Source organism: Naegleria gruberi, assembly GCF_000004985.1.
Source record: "Naegleria gruberi genomic scaffold NAEGRscaffold_65, whole genome shotgun sequence".
NCBI lineage: Eukaryota > Heterolobosea > Eutetramitea > Acrasida > Naegleriidae > Naegleria > Naegleria gruberi.
This window is the reverse complement of record NW_003163262.1, coordinates 132,859-155,519: the sequence shown is the minus strand read 5'-3', so window position 1 is coordinate 155,519 and position 22,661 is coordinate 132,859. Positions and strand designations below refer to the sequence as shown.

At 33.2% G+C, this 22,661-nt stretch overlaps 9 protein-coding genes and 3 non-coding genes across 12 annotated transcripts; 5 read left to right on the top strand and 7 right to left on the bottom strand.

The window, feature by feature from the left end:
• Positions 1 to 535: 535 nt before the first annotated feature.
• On the top strand, positions 536 to 4,678 carry NAEGRDRAFT_53176 (uncharacterized protein; the record flags this gene model as incomplete). The annotated part of the gene is made up of 2 exons (XM_002671003.1): positions 536 to 1,438; positions 2,354 to 4,678. The coding sequence occupies 2 exons, from the start codon at positions 536 to 538 to the stop codon at positions 4,676 to 4,678; spliced, it is 3,228 nt and encodes a 1,075-aa protein (XP_002671049.1).
• A 2,990-nt stretch (positions 4,679 to 7,668) lies between these two features.
• Positions 7,669 to 11,146, top strand: NAEGRDRAFT_59560 (SET domain-containing protein; the record flags this gene model as incomplete). The annotated part of the gene is made up of 2 exons (XM_002671002.1): positions 7,669 to 9,480; positions 10,072 to 11,146. The coding sequence occupies exons 1-2, from the start codon at positions 7,811 to 7,813 to the stop codon at positions 11,144 to 11,146; spliced, it is 2,745 nt and encodes a 914-aa protein (XP_002671048.1). The 5' UTR covers positions 7,669 to 7,810.
• NAEGRDRAFT_t678 lies at positions 9,661 to 9,751 on the bottom strand. Its single transcript has one exon. It is a non-coding gene; the product is annotated as a tRNA-Leu (tRNA).
• A 197-nt stretch (positions 11,147 to 11,343) lies between the features above and the next one.
• On the top strand, positions 11,344 to 12,390 carry NAEGRDRAFT_73972 (uncharacterized protein; the record flags this gene model as incomplete). The annotated part of the gene is made up of 1 exon (XM_002671001.1): positions 11,344 to 12,390. One exon carries the CDS (start codon positions 11,344 to 11,346, stop codon positions 12,388 to 12,390), a length of 1,047 nt encoding a protein of 348 aa, XP_002671047.1.
• Positions 12,391 to 12,831: 441 nt separating this feature from the next.
• NAEGRDRAFT_73971 (uncharacterized protein) lies at positions 12,832 to 13,614 on the bottom strand (the record flags this gene model as incomplete). The annotated part of the gene is made up of 2 exons (XM_002670960.1): positions 12,832 to 13,312; positions 13,379 to 13,614. The coding sequence occupies 2 exons, from the start codon at positions 13,612 to 13,614 to the stop codon at positions 12,832 to 12,834; spliced, it is 717 nt and encodes a 238-aa protein (XP_002671006.1).
• Positions 13,615 to 13,942: 328 nt separating this feature from the next.
• Positions 13,943 to 14,015, bottom strand: NAEGRDRAFT_t677. The gene has a single exon. It is a non-coding gene; the product is annotated as a tRNA-Ala (tRNA).
• A 623-nt stretch (positions 14,016 to 14,638) lies between these two features.
• Positions 14,639 to 14,709, bottom strand: NAEGRDRAFT_t676. Its single transcript has one exon. It is a non-coding gene; the product is annotated as a tRNA-Gln (tRNA).
• Positions 14,710 to 15,247: 538 nt separating this feature from the next.
• NAEGRDRAFT_73970 (uncharacterized protein) lies at positions 15,248 to 16,300 on the top strand (the record flags this gene model as incomplete). Its single annotated transcript, XM_002671000.1, has 1 exon — positions 15,248 to 16,300. One exon carries the CDS (start codon positions 15,248 to 15,250, stop codon positions 16,298 to 16,300), a length of 1,053 nt encoding a protein of 350 aa, XP_002671046.1.
• A 522-nt stretch (positions 16,301 to 16,822) lies between these two features.
• Positions 16,823 to 17,588, top strand: NAEGRDRAFT_73969 (uncharacterized protein; the record flags this gene model as incomplete). Its single annotated transcript, XM_002670999.1, has 2 exons — positions 16,823 to 17,422; positions 17,508 to 17,588. 2 exons carry the CDS (start codon positions 16,823 to 16,825, stop codon positions 17,586 to 17,588), a joined length of 681 nt encoding a protein of 226 aa, XP_002671045.1.
• Positions 17,589 to 17,808: 220 nt separating this feature from the next.
• Positions 17,809 to 19,618, bottom strand: NAEGRDRAFT_73968 (uncharacterized protein; the record flags this gene model as incomplete). Its single annotated transcript, XM_002670959.1, has 3 exons — positions 17,809 to 18,534; positions 18,576 to 18,791; positions 18,845 to 19,618. The coding sequence occupies 3 exons, from the start codon at positions 19,616 to 19,618 to the stop codon at positions 17,809 to 17,811; spliced, it is 1,716 nt and encodes a 571-aa protein (XP_002671005.1).
• Positions 19,619 to 20,080: 462 nt separating this feature from the next.
• Positions 20,081 to 20,590, bottom strand: NAEGRDRAFT_53171 (uncharacterized protein; the record flags this gene model as incomplete). Its single annotated transcript, XM_002670958.1, has 1 exon — positions 20,081 to 20,590. One exon carries the CDS (start codon positions 20,588 to 20,590, stop codon positions 20,081 to 20,083), a length of 510 nt encoding a protein of 169 aa, XP_002671004.1.
• Positions 20,591 to 20,762: 172 nt separating this feature from the next.
• On the bottom strand, positions 20,763 to 22,216 carry NAEGRDRAFT_53170 (uncharacterized protein; the record flags this gene model as incomplete). Its single annotated transcript, XM_002670957.1, has 3 exons — positions 20,763 to 21,569; positions 21,624 to 21,775; positions 21,826 to 22,216. 3 exons carry the CDS (start codon positions 22,214 to 22,216, stop codon positions 20,763 to 20,765), a joined length of 1,350 nt encoding a protein of 449 aa, XP_002671003.1.
• Positions 22,217 to 22,661: the final 445 nt, after the last annotated feature.

Below are 22,661 nucleotides of genomic sequence, written 5' to 3'. Positions count from 1 at the left end.
CTTTTATTAAGTTTGAAATGAGTGATGAAACTGATAAAAAGGCCCAATGTAGTGTAGCCTTCCACAAGTCTTTGAAGAATGTTCTCTTGAAGGTGAGTTGGAAATTAAGGCTAATTGTTAATCAAATGTAAAGTACGGAGTGGATAAACCTGTAAAGTTTGATTTTGATAAGGTTTTCCCAATGAGTACAACTCCAGAACAAATATTTGATGCCATTGGATCTTCAATTGTTGCAGGTAAGTACTAAGTTACCTTAACACTTAATGTTATCGAACAATATAGATATTCTATCCGGATGCAGCAATGTAGTTGTGAGTTGTGGTGCAAAATACAGTGGAAAATCATTCTCAATTATTGGAACGAGAAATTGGGATTCGGAAGAAATTGGACCAAATGATGCTCTCCTCTACAGGTGTTTCAAACATATTATTGACCAAGTGATGCTAGGAACAACTTTGAGACTTTTAGTCATTAAAGTAAAACAAAATGGTTTGGTGGAATTATCAAAGAGTAAGTTTTAATAAGGATTTGGGATATGAACACAATATCAGATAATAGTGTTATTCGTAATATGAAGGACCTGAATGAAGCAATGAAAATTGTTTTGAAAGAAGACCAACAAGATGCCTCTCCAGGAACACTAATTTATACTTTCAGATTAGAAGGAGTTATCACTTCAAACTTGTCTTTTGTAGATGTTGGATTGGAAGAAATGGTTCCATTATCAGATTATTTAAAGGGAATCAGAAATGATGCCAATACCTTATTCTCGACAGTATTTTCTCAATTATTAACTGATGACTTTAGAGCAATCATACTTGCCAACTGTTCTCCACATGTTTCGGCAGCAGAAGCAGCCAAGAAAACAATGGAACAAACTTCGTCTTGTATTTTGAAAAAGATTCCTCAACCAAAATCACAAACAACCGCCCAACTAGTTCAACAACCACAACAACCAGCAACTGTCACACCACAACCATCAAAACCATCAGAGGTTCCTCCAGTCCAGCAACCCCAAATTGACACACAAGAGATTGAGAAGTTGAAACAAGCCTATGAAACAATAATTTTCAAGCTTAAATCCAATAATGAATCTGTTAAATCAAAGCTGTTAAAAGTATCCAAGGAATTCAAAGACTTGAAGAAAAATCAAGTAGACATCAGAACGGAATATTTGGAACAAATTCAAAAGACTGGATCTACCTTAGGATCGTTCACTTCCACAGAAATTGGAAAAATATCATCACATTTGATTGAGGAAAGAAATAAGATTGTTACTGAGTTTAAATCACAATTAAATGAAAAGATGCATCAAATGGAAACCCTTCAAACCAGTTTGAATGTAACAACAGAAAGAGAGAAACAATTAAAACAAGATTTAGAAAACTTACGTGATCAACACGAAAAGGAGAAGAATGATATGGTTAAATCTGAAGAGGTTCTTAAATCTTCAGAAGAGGAATATCAAAAAATCATTGAAGATCTAACCATTAAACATGCTAGCCAAATGGAAGAGCTTTTAGATAGTATCGAGGTTGAAAAGAAAAAGAGAGCGGATTTGGAGCGTAAACTTCAAAAAGAAGTACACCACTTACAGGATGAAAAGGCCTCTTTCGAATCACAATTACAAAATACTAACAACATAATGGCTGAAAAACAAACCTTACTCGAGCAGACATTAGAAAAGCAACATTCCTTGGAAAAGGAATGCAAAGATTTAGCTGATAAGTTAAAGGTTGAACATTCAGGAAAGTCAGAACTTGGAGAGCATAACAATTTAATGAGAGAGCAAATTTCTCTTCTTGAACAAACTCTAATTGAATCAAAGAACAATGAAGATGCAACATTAGAAAAACTAAAAGAAACAAATAATCAAAATATGCAATTACAAGATTCAATCATTACCCTCAAAGAAACTTTGAAAGAGGATCAAACAAAGTTGCTGAATTCTCAAAAAGAAAAAGAACTGTTAGAAAAGAAAATGGTAAGAACAAAGGATGATTTGGAGCATCAAATCGAAAGTTTGAAGAAAGAGATGGCTCAATATAATCAAACTTTTTCTCTCGAAAGAGAAAATTACAAGTCTAAAATAGCCGATCTTAAAAACACATTTTCTCTAAACCACGAGCAAACAGAAACAAAACTTTTATCTCAAATAGAGGAAGAAAGATCATTGAAACAATCTTTCCAAAATGAATTCAATATCTTTAAAGAAAAATCAACAGCTTCTGAAGAAGACCTTAAACAAAGATTGACAGAAATTGAAAAACAACTCCAGCAAACAGAATTAGAACATAATAAGAAATTGGCAGAGGTTGAAGATCGAATTAAGACGAAGGAAAAAGAAGTTGAGGGAAAGGAATCCCAAATTCAACAACTTTCAATTTCAGAGTCTGAATTGAAGGTTTCAATTCATGAAATTTCCCAAGATTTGCATTCAGAAAGAGAAAAATCCTTAAAATTAACATCAGAAATTGACCGATTGACAAATATTGTCAATCAAAATCAAATAGATATGAACAAGAGCTCCAATGACGTGCAACAAATGGTTAAAGAATCTGAAGAGAAGTATGAAAAGATATCCTCACAGTTTGCTGAATTGCAATCCACACTTTCAGAAAGAAGTAATACTATTTTGGACCTCACTAACGAATTGCATTCTGAAAATGAAACTGTTGCTAATCTTAAAAAATTGATTGAATCCAATTACATGTCTTCAGAAAAACAAATAGAAGAACTTAAACTTGCGCTAAATGAACATAAGAATCAATTGGAGGAGAGAATTAAAGAGCTTGAAGACTTGAGATCAATTATTACATCTAAAGATGAAGTAATTACAACAAAAGATGATCAAATCTCTCATTTAACACAAAAAAAGAATAATGTTGAATCTCTTTTGGAGAAAATGAAGCATGATGCCTCCTCCAACCACGAGACTTTGGTTGTTGAAAATAACAAGCTTGAAGAAGAGAAGAATAGACTTGACAACAATTACCAACAAGCTCTAGAAACCATCAAGAAAATTCAAGATGAGTTGAGAAACTCGAATGAAACTGTGATTTCCCTGCAACTTCAATTAGAGGCAAAACAAAAAGAACACTCTTCCCTCAATTCAAAATTCAATGATTTGCAAGAAAAGTTCGAAGATGTATCCAAAACTTTACAAGAAACCAAGTCCGATCTTACTCAACAGTTAACAGATAAAGAAAGTCTCTTGAAAACTCTTTTGCAAAAGACTGATGATATGACCAAAGAATTGGCTGAATATAATAAGGAGAAAGAGGCCCAAATTACTTTAGAGGAAGAAAGCAAAAAATTGAACGAGAAATTGAATACCACCAATCAAGAACTTTCTAAATTAAAAGAGGAATTACAAAACACAACACAAGATAGGGATTCTACAAGATCAGAATTGGAAAATACTCTTAAAATTGTATATAACTTGAATAATACTGTTAATTCCCTAACTGAAGAAAAAGATAATTTGCATGAACAATTACATACAGAAATGGAAAACAAATCTCAGTTGGAAAACACCTTGCTTTCAAACTTGGATAAAACAACATTAGAACAAAGAAGTGAAATTCAAAAACTTAAGGAAATATATGAAAGTGAAATCAAGAAACTCCAAGAAGCAAGCAAAACAGAAATCATTAATCAAAAGGAAAAATACGAATTTGATTTGAATGAACTAAAAACGAGATATGAAAGAGAAATGGAAAGTGTTAAAAAATCCTATCAAGATGAAATTGGAGTAATGAAGGAAAGTTGTGAAACTGAGCTTAATATTCTAAAAGAAAAATCTGAAGAGGAAATTTCACAACTAAACTCTCAAACAAGTAATCAATCATCCAAGATTAAACAATTATCTGAAGATCTGAGGAAGAGTAAGGATAGTATTGAGAAGGAAATTTCCAGGAGAAGCTCTATTGAAAAGGAACTCCACGACTTGCAAAAACAACACAAATCTCTAGAAAAGGAATCCCAAGAAAAGAAAGATACTCTTGAAAAGTCTCTTAAAACACTCAAGGAAAAGGAAGCCGAGTTGAAGGAAATCAAGAGGGATGCAATTGATCTCTCTAAAAAGTGTAAATCTTGGGAGGTTACATCTCAAGAAAAAGATAAGGAAATTATTAAACTGAAGAAGGAATTGGAAAAGAAGACAATTGCTTTATTAGAAAAAACAGCTAAGCAAGAGCCTGCAATAGATAACGAACTTGTAAAACGATTACAAAAGGAGAAGGAAACCTTAGAACAACAAGTTAAGGAATTGACGGAAGCCCCAGCTGCAAGTGAAACACCTTCAATCGAAGTTTCAATGATGAAGAATGAACTCGAAATGGGTAAGGCAGAAATTTCTGACCTCAGAGAAAAGCTCAATGAATTGCAACAAGAAAAGAAGAAGAATCAAATTATTTCTGATATTGGTGTCAAACCATCAAAGGACAAGATTCTATCCCATATTCAAACATTAATCTATGCTATTGAGAAGGCAAAGCAAGAAAAGTATCATTACAAGAAGACTTGCAAATTACTTGAACAAGAATTAGAATTATGGAAGTGTGCTGTTCCTTCAGTCAAACAACAAAAGGATACAGTAAGCAAATTCACAAAGTGTGAAGAAATAATCAAGGAAATGAAATCTAGTATCAAACAACTAAGAAGTATTCAAGAGTAATAAATCTAAGGAATTTTATTTGTACCCAGTCTGTAATTTCCCTGTGACTTTTGGTTTACCTATTCCTTATCATTAGCTCGATTGATTTGAGAGAAACTCTTTTGAATGAAGAAGATGTTTCAAGCAGAGGATGATTTTGATGTAAGTCTCTGTCCATAATTGAAGCCTTCAAAGAGTTTGGATTCTTCTCAATACCTTGAATTCTTGAGCATATTTCAGCGATTGCATTATTGAACTTTACATGAGTTGTGGCCATTAAAATAAGAGAAACTCTACAAGCTCCATCTACTTCGTTAACATTTGGTAGCATAGCACTATCGAATACTTGGCAGGTTTGTTCTTTGGAAGGGAGTAATTCCAAGTCATTCTCTGATTGCAAAACTTTTAATTTCTTTGGATAGACTGAAATATGAGTACCTGAAGGATCTCTAAACATTATGCAAAATCTAACAGACTTTGAATGTCTGTTTTGTACATTGAGAGCAAATTGTTCTCCTCTCACTAAACTTGGAATATTAAAGCATGGATCAATTCTGATTGAATTTCTATTGCATACATTTTGAATGGAGAAAACAATGCTACTATCAAGTAAATGGTGGTGATCTAACGTGAAAATATCAACCATTGCAGGAAGATTTTGTTCAATGGAAAGATACAACTTTTTATCCTTCTCTTCGGTTGGGTCAACCTTCTTATTCTCATTATGTACATCTTGTTGGTGGTTAATCATCTTCTTGAGAGGGAGGAGAGAATAAGACGACTCTTCTTCATCATCACTTAGGATAATACCAGAAGTTATTGGTGTCGAGGAGGAAGGACTTGATGGTTTAGTGGAAGTTGGATAATTTACAGGAGAAGAGGAAGTAACAGAAGGAGAAAGTGTATCAATCATATCAACTGAACGAAATTCATCATCCATCATCATTACATCTGCTTGTTGTTCTTCAAACAGGGAATTGTTTAATCCCCTGATAAAGTCAAAAATTGGTGGCGTACTAGCCTTCTTAACCACCAATCGACTCCTAATGTCTTCATCAAGTTGTAAGAGAGAGAAGGGTGTTCTATATTGATAATTCAAAATGTTGATAGAAGAATCTGAATGTTTAGAAGGTGATAATCTGTTTTTAAGTTCTGAAGAGGAGGAGGAACCACCTAAATTCAAATCCTTTGTCTTCCTTTGCTTTGTAATGACACTCTTCATTGAATCTTTACGTATATTGTCATTCTTTTGTTGAACAAATTGCATTGATCGTTGGGCCAATCCTAAAGGCATATTCATCATCATGTTATTAGCATCGGTATTACCAGAAGAATTATTGACACGGCAACTCGTTAAACCTTGGCTGTTTCCCATACTGCTACTACTCGAAGCAATACCTGAACAGCTGCTGGTTGATGATGGCATCAGGGGAGCAGAGGAAAGATGGGAAGAAGTTGATGTAAAACTTCCGCAAGGTTGGACGTTTCTGCGCTGATCCATTTTTTTGTTTGCTGAATTTAAGAATAGCTTGTGTTGGTTTGCTATGGAAAAGTTTCTATCGTCAATTGGATCGGATAGTGGTTTTTGATTGGATTTTAAAGAAAGGATAGGGAAGTAATAATGGGGAATGTTCAAAATCTCTGTGTGTCTTGGTGAGTGGATTATATATCTGAATGAAAAAACACCAATCGAGTTATGAACAAGTAAGAGAGGAGAAGCCAAGTTTTGCCAAATGAACTCTGATTTTTGTTCAGTGTTTAAAAGTGAGCGAGGAGGTAAAATTACACAAATATTGATATCAGAATAGACCGGATGAATATTCTAGAACAAGTTTTGTTTTGCTCTTCTATGGTAGTGTAGAAAAACAGGCTGGATAATAAGGGACGAACCACAACTTATTTGGACAAAAAAAATTGGCGCCAAGTAGCGGTGTTGGAATCGGTTCAATCAAAAAGAAAACTCACAAAATGAGGTTGTATGGGATTTTGACTGAGGTGCAGGATTTTGATTGAATGAAAGATCAAAATCAATACTCTGGAGGATGACCAAAAAGCTTTTGAGATTTGGGTTGGTTATTAGATTGGGTTGGATTGAGGGAGGATTAGAAATTGAATTAATATTGTCTGTTAGATAATAATATTAGGCTTTGGATTTGATTCTTTGTAGTGTTGGTACAATGGAGGAATATGAGGCAAATAATTATATTGGTTAGAATATGATTGATTGTGCTGCCAGGCAATATTATTGATGTTGTGTAATAACAATTAATATTAATATTTAGGTTGATGAACAATTTAGAGGCAAAATACTATCACTAGATTAATAATACTATTTAAATACTATTAGGATAATACTATTTATATAATAATGGGAATGTAAAAAACACAAATCCGAGGATGATCAAAAGATAATGAATTTGATAATGATTGTGAATGTCGGCAGCACAACCAATACTATTGATTTGTTTTTTTGTTTCGAGAATCCACATTGTTAAGAATTTTGTGGGATTCTTATGCGCACTACACGAATTAATCTTGAATGAGGCCACAGCTTTTTTACATAGAATTAACCTGGAATATTGATTAATTGTGATTTTACAATCAAGTTTTCCCTCTTGTTGATTTTGATATGATGTTTTTATGACTAAGGTATATTGAACTCGATTTACAGTTACTCAACCTGTGGCTTGGTTGTGCAGTAGACCATTTCCTTTTCCTAATCCAACAAAACAAACAGGCAACATTTAGGCGGATAAAACAATTCTGTTAGAAAAATTAACACTATTAGAATAGTAGAATAACGAATCATGGTTGGCGATGCAAAATTTCGTGATGAAAAATTAAAATAACAACAAAAAACTCACTTAACTGTTTATTCCAATATTCTCAAATATTTGAGATTGGGCGCTAAAAAGATTCAAACAAAAAGATTCCTTTTAACAATTAACCACGTATTTTAGATTCAATCTTGAAGAACAAAGTCTTGCTTGTTTTTCCAAAAAAAACACTATAAACAAATCCACCCGTGAAATAGATCATTTCCAACGCAAATAAATACCGTCATCAACAATTGATCAATAATATTTCAATCTTTGTGTCTGAACAACCATAACAACAAAATACCTTTACAATAACAACCAAATCTTCACAAATATGGAAGGAATGGAAACAATAACAAATCTGCCTCCAACTGAACCTTCCAATCAACAACAACAAGATGAAGAAAATAATTACATGACCTTCTTCACTAAAGGGAATACTCTATTTGAAAGTGGATCTTTTCCTGAAGCCTATGAGGAAATTGAAAAGGCAATCCAAATACTCGTAGAACAAGCTCAATCCAAAGCCATGAAAACCATGATCAAAGAAGAGGAAGAAACAACCGATTTAACTCTCAAGAGGGTCAATCAACAACAAACATTCTTTCAACGAAGAATTGTTAAATATAGTAAATTTCTATACAGAGAATTACAATCAACAGATAGTCCAAGTGATTCTTCCAATACTAATGATTCGATTGGTCCACATTATGTCTATGAACATTTAAAGATGGCCTTAAATTGTAGAGCCAAAATATTAATTGCTTTAGGATATCCAGCAATGGCACTTTTGGATTCGTTTTTTGTTTTGGAAAAGCTGGAATTCCCACAAAGTTTGGAACAAGGTGATGATGCAGTTGATGGAATGATTAATGCCTTTATAGCAATGAAAAATTATACACTTGCTCTTCAAAACATCAATGTTCAAATTCAAAATTATCAAATCCAATCGATTGAGAATGAAAAAACAAAACAATTGAACGAAAAGAAAGATTGGATACTCAATGAAATTAAAACAAATCAAAATGATCAAACACCATCTCAACCTCTTGATTTTAAATTTCCAATTCCAACTTTCAAAAGAAAATTAGAAAACATTCTTGGCAATCGAACTGAAACAGACGACCAAGTTGTACAAGGTCTATTGAAAGAGTGCTCACCCCTCCATGCACATGTTATAACTACTGAACAATATGGCAGAGGCATGTATGCATCGAGTGAATTGAAATCTGGGCAAGTAGTTCTTTCTGAGAAACCATTTCTATGTGTTACATTGGACACTGAAAATACTTGCAATAATTGCTTGAATAAGCTTAAAAAGAAAATACCATGCAAAAACAATTGTGGAATGGAATATTATTGTTCAATGGAATGTAGAAGTGAAGCATGGGATAAATATCATAGAAAATTGTGTGGCTTTGATATGAGGAATATAAACAAGATGATTGTCAGTGGCAGCACTAATTCAGCAAAGAATCATTTGTATGCTATCAAGTTTTTGGGGATGTTATTGCAGATAGTTTATCCACAAGGTGAATTAAAACAACAAGAGATTAGATATGTTCAGTTTATTGAAAAATTAGAAGAAAATAATTCAAGTTTTAAATGCTTAATTGCTTGGCCAAATATTTTAAATGATTTAATTGGAAAACTGAGCTATCATGTATCATTGGATAAGATTGGAAATAACAGTTTTAAATATGGTGATGCAATGTCTAATGGTGTTGCTCTTAGTTCAACACTTCCAAAAACAATTGTATACACGAATCACAGTTGTGTTCCAAATGTGGAATATAGATACGAAAATGGAAAATGCTCTTTGGTAGCTTTGAGAAAGATTAAGAAAGGTGAACAATTGTTTATTTCCTATGTGAATCCTTCACTGAGTGCCCAGAAGAGAGCAGAGTCTATTCTTCCCTATATTTTTGTTTGTGAATGTGAAAAGTGTGAAAAGGATGGTTGTAACAAAATACAGACAAAGTTGATGCAAAACTACAAGAAAAAGTAGAGTAAAAAGTATTTAAGTTTTTTCATTTTGGAATATTTCACCTTTCTTAATCTTTGAAACCAATCACCTACGAACACTAATATCATTATTCTTCATTCAGTTCAGTTGCTCTATAAAATACAATATTCTGAATACTTCACTTTTCAAATTGATCAGCTTGAGATGAGATAAAAAATTGATGAGTGTGGGATTTGAACCCACGCCCTTGCGGAACACGGTATTAGGCATACCTTAACGTGTCGTCTTAGACCACTCGACCAACTCACCATCTGGTTAATAAAATTTAAACAACATATGATTGAATATTTTCGGGTGGTTTTGAAGCAAAGATATTTGTAGCAAGATACCATCCGTCGCAAAAAAACTTGCTTCAAGCAAAAGTGGGTGAAAATATTTTGCATTAAGCTATTATTAACACACGATCAGATAGCTGTATTTCACAACAAAAAAAAACAACCAAACAATAATATATTTCACACAACAACAACCAAAATGCAAGCCCAAGTCAATTTTAATCAAATCAAGTCAGCAATTTTCGTTCCTTTGGATAAGAAGAAATCTGATCAACATTGTTCTCTCCTTTTCAGCAATCTAATTGGTAACGATTTACAATTCAGAGACAACAAGTACACATACTGTGGATCATATGATCTTTCACAGTGGTTGGTTCTCTGCTTTAATACTATGGTCAAAGAAGACGAAAAGTTATTTGCAGAGATTGTAATTCCTTTGGTTGCATACATTTCCATTGTTGATGATGCATGTGACGAGAAGATTACAGACATTTCTATTGAAGAGATGAAATCACATTGCAAGATATTCAGAGGTGAATCAGTACAAGCAACAAATCCTGCTCATAAGATGGGGACGCTCGTCTATAATCTGATCAAAGACAGTAGATTCGATGGTATCAGAGGAAAGGTTTTGGAATTCTTGACTATTGGAACCAATCTCATAGAGAAGGCAAAGAATGAATGTGAAAATAATGGACTAGTCTCAGAAGAAACCTTACTTGCCTTTTTGGAAGAGAGAAGAGTCGACTCAATGTCCTCTCTTTTCTTTACAATTAATAATTTCTTTAAAGGCATTCCAGAAATCGACACATGTGATCATGTAATCGAATATAACCACTTGGCTTGTGACATTATCAGTTTGTTCAATGATGTTGCCTCAATCGCTAAAGATGCCAAGAAGGTAGTTAACAATTTTATCATTTTGAATAAGGGATTCAAGGAGGGCTTGTCATACAGCCAACTAAAAGAACTCCCAGTTGAAGATTTTGAGTCATCCCTCAATGAAGTATTGGAATTAATCAAAGAGAAATTGCAGCGAATGGAAACAATCAAATCTTCCAACCCAGACAATTCCAAACAATTTGAATCCATCGATGAAGTAATGAATGGATATTGTACTTGGTGCATCATTTCAAAGAGATTTCAACATTCCAACCACCTCCTTCCTGAATACCACTCCAAGAAATCAGTAATCAAGACAATGATTGAAACTGTGTTAATGCCATTCCTCAAACCTTGGTCTGATAATGATATGCTCACCTATCTTGATGATATTGAAAATTCCATGAAGAAATCCTCCTTTTCATGCATATTGGACTCATTTGCTTACTCGATCTGCAAATTTTGCACTTTTTCACTCACTAATTAGTTGTAAATAAATTCATGTAAATTCCTCACAAAATTAAATAACAATATGAATGGAAGTAGTACCTTTTAATAACTTTTATCAATACTTCTTCTTCCTTTGTCTTTGTAATGTCAATTCAGTAACATTTCAATTTTGAATGTCAATTTTTGGTTGACTTGTGATTTGGAACTTGGTTAAACAACACACTGAAAAAAAATATGCCCATCACATTTACTGTCTCCACAAAGAAACCAAACGAAGTTTCCCTTCCAGCTTTTGAGATCAAGCAGATTCTTCCCGATCCAACAAAAACCAAGGAAAAATTCACCTTGGTAAAATCAAGCTGTAGCTCAAGTCCTGATTTCCTGACAGTTGGAAATAATTCATTTATTCACTCAGCAATTTTGGCATATTCAGAACATCATAATTTAGTCATTAGACCTGATGATGTTTGGATTGCAATTGCAACTCAATTTGCTAATTATGTCAACTCAAAATCAGAAGAATTGAGAAGCAAATTTGTTGACTTTGATGGTAAAAAGGAATTGGTTGTTGTGGGAGGTGGAACTCTCTTCACTGCCGATTGTGCGGATTTAACTTTGAGAATGACTGAACAAATTGCAAAGAATATCAAAGATCCATCAGTGAGAGATTGGATCATGCCAGATTTTTCTACCACAACAAATTTGGAAAAAATGGTTGGTGCTGTTGTGTTAATGTCAACAACCAAGAACTACTTTGATTACAAGTATGTTTTGCGTTGTGGCTTACCAAGTGTAACCTTATTGGGAGAGAAAGAAGATTGGCAAAATTTGTACGAAAGGGCAAAGAGATTAATTGAATTTGATACAAAGGCCAAACTTATGAAAAAGTGGTCTGACATGTTGCTTCCTGTTTTGGAGCAATTTGTTAAAAGTGCCTCTGGTAATCCAGATACCAAGTGGTGGAACAGAATTGCTCATGTATTTGGAGGAGGATCAGGACCAACCTATATCAGTGGATGGATTGGAGTTTTTTCTGCATTTTCTGATGCTGGTGTTTGGAGAGGAGATGTAAAATCAGCTAAAGATGTTAAAAGTGAGTGGCCAATCATGGACATGCAAGATATTTCAAGAGGTTACGTATCTGTTCCTGTAACTGTTGATGATAATGGAACAATTTACAAGACTGAATTGTATGCAGGACATATGTGTGCCAGATTGCACAATAACTCAAATGACAGCATCATTCCAAGAGTTGATTGGGCACTTTTTGTAAAGCAATAAATTCTTCTTAGAATAGTTTACACTTTTTAATTTACATCTTTTTCGATTTGGCAATCTTCATATTTATGGAGATTCACAAACTTTTTCTCATTCAATTCAAACAAATAAATCAATTTTCCAAATAGTAATGCAGTAAGTGTATAATCATTCTTGAGAATATTCGCACCAGATGGAATTATTGCACTAGTTCCTCCTGCAGGGAAATTCACTTCTAGACAAGGTTCCAATTTGAGTGAATTGATACTTATCTAACATTAACATGAATCCACCAACAAAACCAATACCTTCATGATTATGACTTGTTGTGTAAATCTTCAAATCATGATTCAAATTGAATTCACTCACTCCTTTCCACATAAAACAAGCACAGTCAACAGAACATCCCGAAGAACTCCTTCTCGTATAACAATCTGCAGCTGCTCTGATTGGTCTTCAATCAAATTAATTTATTGTAAAAAATTCATGTTCAAGTGCTCTTAATGGATCAATTCTGACCTCCTTATATTTCGAAAGCATTTTCAAAATCAAAGCATCTGCTAATTGACCTGATTCTCTTGTCTTTTCATAATAATTAGATTTAACAATATTTCGAAAAATAATTCCAACACTGTACATATCAGAGGATGGTCCTACAGTGCCGTAATTCTCTTTTTCAGGAGCTTTGTAAAATGGATTTCCAATATTAAATCGTCCAGCAACATGTCTACAATATTCAACATCAATTATTTTCAGCACTGAATCATTTCTATCATAAACGATATTATCAGGTTTCAAATTGTGATGAGTTACAAAATTATGTCTCATGTAGGCACATGCATTCAATAATTGACTCATGTAACTTTGAATATCTTTAAAATTCTTTGGTGTATAACCAGTTCCATTCTTGTATTCCATGACCAGAGTAATTTCATCCTTTTTTAAACTAATATGGTACTATATATTTGGATGACTATACTTTCTATGAAATTCTAGCTCATTAATCACATACTCATAACTTTTCTCAAAGGAATATTTCTTAATAACCAAATCTGTCTTTCCATGTGAAAATTGATTTGGACTTGCTGAAACACTATGAACGAAAGGAAGTTCTTTTTGCAATACAGAAACAATTGGGCATGTACTATACTTATCAAAGGAAATGTATCTCTCTGCAATATCTGAATACATGCTAATGTGTTCGTCAGTAATTCCAAATCTAGGACAGTGCTCATTTAGATAATCCATTTCTTCCCTATTCAATTCATGGAACTTTAAGAAAGTAATAGTGATAGGAAATGAACTTTCATTCTCTATTAAAAAGTATAAAGCAAATAACGCCTCTGCTAAATAATCTTGTTCAACAAAATTGTTAAGGAATCGGTTGTAAGGGCGAATGGATTGTTCTTAATGGATTTCTTAAATTCAAATACTTGCATTTTTTTAGAGTTTAATGTGGTAGTTTATTGGTTTTCAATCGAATAAATAGTTTTTGTGTAGAGTTTCATGTGGTCAAGGAACATGCAAAGAACAGTAAATAATTAATGTGCTGTAAAAAGTACAAAAAAGATAGAAGTGGAGATGCGGGGTATCGATCCCCGTACCTCTTCCATGCTAAAGAAGCGCTCTACCATGTGAGCTACATCCCCATTATATTCAAAGTAAATATACACTATTCATGAATGTTTCAGGAAATTATTTTAAAATATTTTTTACATAGCTATCAATAGTATTAATTCAAGTATTAAATGAATAAAAACCAAGACTAATTTCACAAAAGTCAAAATGAATATAAAAAGACTAGAGCACCACAGGTTCCCAAGTTGTCTCCAACCTCAGTACTGATGTGGCTCGACGATGCTTAACTTCTCAAATCGGACGGGATGAGGTGCATTCATCGTGATATGGCCGTAGCCATTCAGTTACTTACAATGTGAAATATGAACAATTTTCCCTTAATACAATGAATATAAAGAATATTCCTTTATCGCAATAGGAACGAATTTCTAAAGATATTGTTAAACTGAAAAGCGTCCAAAATAGTATTCCCAATAGAAATATGCAAAGTCTCAAAAATATCACTAGAATTCCAATAGAAAGTTAATATTCCTCTTCTTTGAATTCCTTTTGTACATTACATAAATATCTGAACAATTTCAAAAAACCCAATTAATATTTTCGATTCTAATGGTATTTCAAGAAATGGCTATACCAGGAAAGTAAAAAAATAGTTATCGTCCACATGCAAAATTCGTATGGCTCGCCACGTTTACCGTCTCGGGAGGAATCGAACCTCCGTCAATGGATTCAAAGTCCACTATGCTACCATTACACCACGAGACGAGCACATTATTGTAAAAAGGCAGTAAATCTTACATCAATTAAGGTTAGGCTTGGTTTTGGCTCGCTGCTATTGCGAAAGAGTCGATTTGTTTTTACAATAAAAAAAATGAAACGATTACGAGAAACAGGAATTGATCCCAACTTCACAGAAGAGAATAACCAAGTAATAATCAGTCATCAGCATGAAATTAAAGAATTTCCCGATGACATTTGTTTTGAAATTATTTCCTTTCTTATAGGAGGTAAATATTCAAATTGGTTTGTTTTGAAAAATTACACTCGTATATCAAGACAATGGATGAGAGTAATCAAGGAACGTTCGGAAATTTATTTGAAATTTAAACAGCCCATTGATGAGGAAAGAATTAAATTAATGGAAAGGAGCCAATTTTTGGAATGTATTTGTGGAGTGCACTTTACGGAGGAATCGAAAATATGTAATGAAAGTTTAAAGGTATTTGGGAAGTTTAAGAATTTGCAAACTCTGGTATTTGATTCCTATTTAATTGATGATGATGGTGCTAAAATTATTAGTAAGATGGACCAATTGAAGAAACTTGATCTGATAAGTAATGTGATTAGTTCGGAAGCAACTCAATCAATTGGTAATTTGATTAATCTTACGGAATTGAGTATTGGCTATAATGATATTGGTTATAAGGCTGTTGAATATTTATCAAAACTTGAAAAACTGACTATTCTAAATATTAGTAAGTGTAAGATCACAAACTTGGGTATTGAATCAATGATTGGAATGAAACAATTGACAAGCCTTGAAATAAGTGAAAATGGTATTGATGATAGTGGTGTAAAATCTTTGATAGAACTAAGTCAACTAACAAAACTTGACATAGATCATAACGAAATAAGGACAGAAGGATGCAAATGTATTAGTCAAATGAAAAATTTGACTGATCTGAGTGTTGGATTAAATGGAATTGATGAGGAAGGAATTAAGTTTATATGTGAATTGAAACAATTAACTAATTTGTCAGCTCATGCAATACAAATTGTTTCAGTTGATGGAGTCCAATCAATAACCTCTTTGAAACAACTGATCAGTCTGAATATTGGTGACAACTGGATTGGTGACGCTGGTGCAAAGGTAATAAGTGAAATGAAACAATTGAAAACACTTTATATGCACTCAACTTTAATAGGAATAGATGGCACCAAATCAATTAGTGAAATGACAAATTTAACTTTTTTAGATATATCAGCTAATAATTTAGGAGATGAGGGGGCAAAACTAATAAGTGGATTGAATCAATTGATTAAACTTTGGATTTCTGAAATTTCAATTGGAAATGAAGGAGCTGAATCTATAAGCAAGCTGGAAAAATTGACTGAACTTGATGTTCATAGAAATAGTATTGAAACTGAAGGTGCTAAATCCTTATCTAAATTGAAACACTTAACACGTCTGGATATTTCTGAGAATTTTATTGAAGATTCAGGAGTGAAATACCTATCCAAAATGAAGAAATTAAAACATTTAAATGTATATGATAATGGAATAGACAATGGAAACAAGTATCTGAAACGTATGAAAAAGCAACTGAAAAAGAAAAATTATGGTTTTATTGAGTGACCAAAAGAGAAATTATTCATTGTAAAAAGAATAAGAAAGGCCCAACACGATAGAGCAGGTAAATTACTTTTCTTGCAAGAAACAGAATCAATCTGAGTGAATATGGAGCACTACAAGGTCCTAATTAAACATCATTGCAAATTTGCAAGCACCAAAATAGGTCTATTTTAATATAATACATTTAAGTATTATTCTATTATCCATTGTAAACATTTTCCATTGAATCTAAAACGTCATCTAGCCAACCATTAAAAAAAGAAGTACGTTCGAACATTGTTCAACGTTTCCATCCAACGTGTTGCAACAACTTGTGTTTTCAATTTTTCAATCACGTCAAAAATTAACTATTTGGACGAGTGAACAAGGAACCACCAATTTATTTAATTAAAAATTAAAAAAAAAACATCAAAACGTAAAGGGGAGATTTAGTCTTTGTTTTACGTGTGTGGCTTTGTAAATAGAAGAGAGAGAATTTTTCACAACAATTATCGGAAGTGTAAAATATAGTGTATAGAGAAAAGAATGAATTCGAATGACCATCATGAGAAATTAAAGAATGGAACTGTAAAGCCTCATTTGGATCCATATTCTTATTTGATTAATAATACTAATGGAAAGGGTTTTCGTTCCAAGTTAATTGATGCTTTTAATGAGTGGTTTAAACTTTCCGAAGATGAATTGAATGTAATTAAGAGTATTATTGATAAATTGCACAATGCCAGTTTACTAGTTGATGATATTGAAGATAATAGTAAATTGAGAAGAGGAAAACCATGTGCTCACCTCATCTATGGCACTCCTGCAACCATCAATTGTGCAAATTATGTATATTTTGAAGCTTTGAAGGATATTCAAAAGTTAAATTCAAGCTTTAGTGACCAACAATCATTTTCCGAGGCAATCACTGTCTTTATGGATGAATTGCTCTTATTACATGAAGGTCAAGGTTGTGATATTTATTGGAGAGACAATGGAATTTGTCCTTCGGAACAAGATTATCTTGTAATGGTGCAAAATAAGACTGGTGGATTGTTTAGACTTGGAGTTGGATTGATGAAAGCAAGTTCAACCCAGAAGGATAGCAAAACATATGATTTTACTCCACTTGTTAATTCATTGTCAGTTCTCTTCCAAATTTTGGATGACTATCTGAACTTGCAAAGTGATATTTATCATACAAATAAGAGTTATTGTGAAGATTTAACAGAGGGAAAGTTCTCTTACCCAATTATTCACTGTATTTTGGAACAATTCAAATCAGGTGACACTCGTCTTCTCAACATTTTGAAACAAAAATCATCAGACAAAATTTTAAAGGATTATGCTTTGGAACTGATGACAGAAACCAACAGTTTCTCTGTAACAGTAGAAAAGCTAAAGCTTGTACATATAGAACTTGTAAAATTAATTCAAGATATCAATGGAGGAAATCCAATGTTGGAAAAAATTGTTGCTGGCTTAATGAATCAGGCCATGCAAGAAACAGGTCAAAATAATGTACATAATAATTAAAAGTTTTTATTCAGAGACATCATGTGTTTTTGCATCGAGGCGTTACCTTTTGCAAAACCCAATCTCACTTTGGCTTCACCAATCTTGGCATTATCTTTGGTTTTCTTGGCAAGTTCAAAACTTCTCTCAAAAAAGGCGATACTTTCGTCATGTTGGCCCTTACTCCCCAAGGCCATACCAAGTTTAATACATGCTGTACCAATTCTGTCATCATCCTGTGCTTCTTCTGCACTAGATAAAAATTGATTATATGTTTCGATTGCCTTATCGATTTCGTTTGTTTGTTCATAAAGCTCTCCCAAAGCACAAAATGAATCTGACTTTCCCTTCTTATCCTCAATGTCTTCACATACGGTAGTATACATTTGTTGGTACTCAATTGCCTTCTCAAAGTCCTGTAGAGATTTATATACATTTCCCAATTTGAATAAAGAATTGGAAATCATTTCCTTATCTTTCAGCATTTTTGCATTCTTTAAACTCTTTTCATAGAAAAGACAAGCGTTATGAAGATCCGATTGATTTTCTGAATCCTCTCCCATCTTCATGTACACTCTCCACAATTGATTGATTGCTCTCTCCTCTTGGACTTGATCGCCTGCTGAGTGAGCTAAACTCATATGAGCTTCGTGATATTTAACAGCCATGTTGACCTTCCCCATTCTTTCATACATTTTACCAGCATTTTCCTTTGATAGTCCTTCTAATTGTGAATTTGAAGACTTTGAAAAATGTTATGATTCAATTAGGTTTGACAACTTACTCTCCTTGCTGTATTTTCACCCAATTCATAGAAATAGTACATTGTATTATAATCTCTTTCTGATTCAAAATAGTCTGCAATTTGTTTGAAAATATCATAAACCTTTTCGAATTTTCCTCTTCTCTTATAAGATTCTGCCTTCACAAGCATTTCCTTAATAGATCTGAGTCTATCGTCCGTTAACGTAAAATAGGTATCTGTAATATCATCCACAAGCTAATTGTATAGTATTAGAATATTCACCCCATTCAATATTTTAGAAAACTTACCACTGGATCTCTATGGGCCAATAAGAATAATTCCTCAAAAGCATCTACATATCCCTCAGCCAACGATTGAATGCACAGTTTGGCTCTATTAGAATGGGTAGTTGTTACGCTTGCTCCCAACAATTTTGAATCCGATGTTCTGGAAAGAGGTCTCTTGATTGGTTCCAATGTAGATCTCTGTAACTCTTCATCCCTCTTTCTTGTCGACATTGGAGCAAGATCCATATCATTACTGCTCCTCAAAGAACTGAGTCCTGATTTTCGCTCACCTTCAAAACTCTTTTCTTTAAGTGATTTGTTTAATGTTTCCTCAAATCTCTCTCTTTTAAAATCTTCATCTAAAATTGGAGTCAATAGAGGATTAATGTGAGACCTAGAACTGACAGAAGAAGCACTACTTCTTCCACTTAATTGTTCCGACTCGTGATTGATTGGACTTAATCGTGATTTGAGGTAACTTGAAGAAGCTAACTCTTCGGAAGGCAATCTAGGTACTTCTTTTTTCAGTTTAGACTTTTTCTTTACAACCTTCTTTTCCTGTTCCTCTTCATCGTCATCATCAATAACTCCAAATTTTGCTGTATGAACATTGAGTTGATGTTGAATATTCATTTGATTAAAAGAGTGAGGTAATCTTCGGCCAGAGACATTCTTAATAAGTGCTCCTTGTTTTGCTGTTGAGGTTCTCTTATTAACAGAACCTAAAGATGGCTCTACCATCTTCATATTGCTTGGAGAGCCAAACTCATTTGTAGACATGGCCCGTATAGACATTTTTTCAGTTATTTAAAGTACGAAAGATGTTTTTTTAACGTAAATTTATTTTAATAATAAGGCGGGAACATTTGATGCTTGATTAATCAAGGTCTGTTCTTCGGAACAAGTTGGTTGATAAGTTTTGATGATTTGATTGATACAATAGAGAAACAAATGATATTGTGATACATGCTTTTCAAAACCCTCAGTGAATTTTAATTTAATGATGATAATAAATATTTATTGTTGTTTGTTTGTGATGATTAGGAGTTGTACTTAGAGGAATATTTACAATGCTATTGTGCCTAGGGTTGTGTTGCAATTTGCATTCACACAGGTATTTGTTGTTCATATCATATCGGAAGTAGAATTATTCATCTCTGGCAGCTTGCTTAGCCTTGGATCTAGCAGTTCTAGTAGCAGAAGCGGCTTTCTTGACTCTTGATTCAGTTCTTGGACCATCAACCTTTGCAGATTCCTTCAAGTTCTTCTTGGTAGTCTTCTTTGGCTTGGAAACTCTTGGAGCAGTCTTTTCATCCTTCTTGGACTTTTTCTTTTCGGTCTTCTTGGTAGACTTCTTCTTTTTATCTTCTTCTTCTTCTTAGATGATTCATCGGATTCTTCCTTCTTCGATTTCTTGGATTTCTTGTCCTTCTTATCTTCCTTTTCATCTTCATCATCACTTTCCTTCTTTTCGAGGACAATCTTATTTTCCTTCATGTAAGACTTCTTGTAATCAGCTTCAACCTTGTAAGAACCCTTGACCTTGACCAACTTTTCAGATTCGACCAACTTTTTGATGGCTAACTTCAAGTGAGTATTGTAGGTTTCTGGAAGTTCATACTTTTCTTCCATGTACTTCTTAATAGCTGGTAAACTGGCACCATTTCTCTTTCTCAATTGAATAATGGCTTCAAGAACCATGTCAGTGTACTTTGGGTGATCATAAGAATCTTTCTTAGAGGAAGAAGAGGCTTTTCTGGCAGTCATTGTTGTTGAGTTGTTTTTTTTGTTAATGTTATTATTGGAAATGTGTTGGATCAGTCCTTTTTCATTTAAATAAACGCAACGGCTCAACTTTTAAAACTCGGCCATAAAAAATTTGGATCCACTTTCCAACCGTTACACTTTACAAAAAATTTTATTGGTATTTTTGCATCATTCAATCATACTCGTTTCTGACATAATGCATTGATGATTCGTTCATTTTCCTGATGAATTTGTTTCTCTTCTCAATTTCTACATCTCTAATTTCCAATTCTCTTTCTAACATTCGGACTCTTTGTTCATCTTTGGCTCTACCTCTGTTCATTTCACTTAGGATATTCTTTAAATTTTGGTTTTCTCTCAACAGTTCCTCATTGTATTCGGAATGATTGTGAGCATGTGATGCATAATATTCTAATTGAGCTCTTAGTTGTCTATTCTTATCTTCTAGTGAATCAAGTTCAGAATTTAGTGACGTTATTGTTTCGTCTCTTGTCTTTAAATGTTCAAACGAAGGGAATGATTCTTCTGTCTGAACCCAGGCATTAAAACTTAGGGGGTCTTTCTGTTTTTGTTGTAACTTTTCAATTGTTTGAGATTGTTGCTTAGCATTTCGTTTGTATTTTAACAGTTTTTGTTCCAAGAAGGATATCTTTTCCTTGAACGATGAGTTCTCTACTGTTAGAATATTGATTTGAGAATTGTGATCAGTTTCTCTCTTTTTACAAAATTCGAGATCACCATAGCTCTTTTCAACTCTTATTTTCAGCTCGAATAATTCGTGTTCAACTTTTTCCTTTTCCTTCTCTAAAGTCTTTACTCGATCCTGAGCCATATCCTTCTCCAATCTTTCATTGTACAAATCACTTTCATATTGTCTTAGCTTATCATCCAAATTCTTGTCTCGTATCTCCCCTAATTGTTTTTGAAGATATTCAGCTTCAATTTCCAATGCTTTTGCTCTAGTTTCTTTCCTTTCGAGCTATTATTTGAATAATGACATAATAAGCGAATAACTAATTAAGGATGAACATACCTTTTCTCTGAGTGTGATCACTTCATCTGATGTTTGTTGAAGTAATAATTTCTTTTGTTCTTGTTTTTGTTGTCTCTTCTTCTCCTTCTTTTTCGTATCACAAAGAGTCTTTTCCAAACTTGAGAGTATTACTTGCTGTTCATCGAATGATTCTAAATATTTTGATCATCAATATGATGTTTGAAAATTAGTAAAAACCTACTCTTAATCGTTTCAAATTTCTCCTCAGTTGTTTTTAAGCTATGTTCAGTCTCGGTGAGCTTCTTTCTATACCACTTATTTTCGGATCGCAAAGTATCACATTCTAGTGAGAGCTTTCTTCGCTCTGATTCCATCTCCTGAACTTTGGTTTCAATGACATGAGCAGCCACTGCATCTTTTACGGATGTTTTACTCATAGGTTTTCTTGTTGATGTGGATGTTGTGGTTGTTGTAGCTGTTGGAAAAAAATCAAATGTAAGGCTATTAAGGAAAGTAGCTGAAATATTATTCTTGTTGGTAGTATCGATTGGTATTGTACTAATATTATTAATTACGGATGAATTAATACTCTGATCAAGTTTAGATGGTTTATAATCCCTATTAGAAGGCATAAGTCATCAAAGTTTTCTCTTTTTATAACGTCCTCCTTACTAGCACAAAGTAAGATGATGAATTTTTTTTTCTAGTTGTTATTGGCGCCATTCAAATATTGGCGGTAATGCATTGAGAGACAATAGAGAATAATTGAGTATGACAACTGTCGTTAAATGTCTCTAACGAACAATAAATTAATGTTTGAAAGGTAGTGCAGTTAGTCTGAAACCTCATCACCAATCGTAAACTTTAATTCAATATCAAATTAATTTTTAAAAATTTAAATCATATCTTGAATGGGTTAATTTACATGATGAAGGTGATGATAAAAGTTTGATCATTCTGTTAATATTTCATGACAATTTTCTTGAGAAGGTAGAATTAAAAGCAGTGTGTCCTTTTGAATTGATGATCATAATTCTCCTTTTGCTCATCTAAAGGCATTTTTGGTGAGAAGAAAAA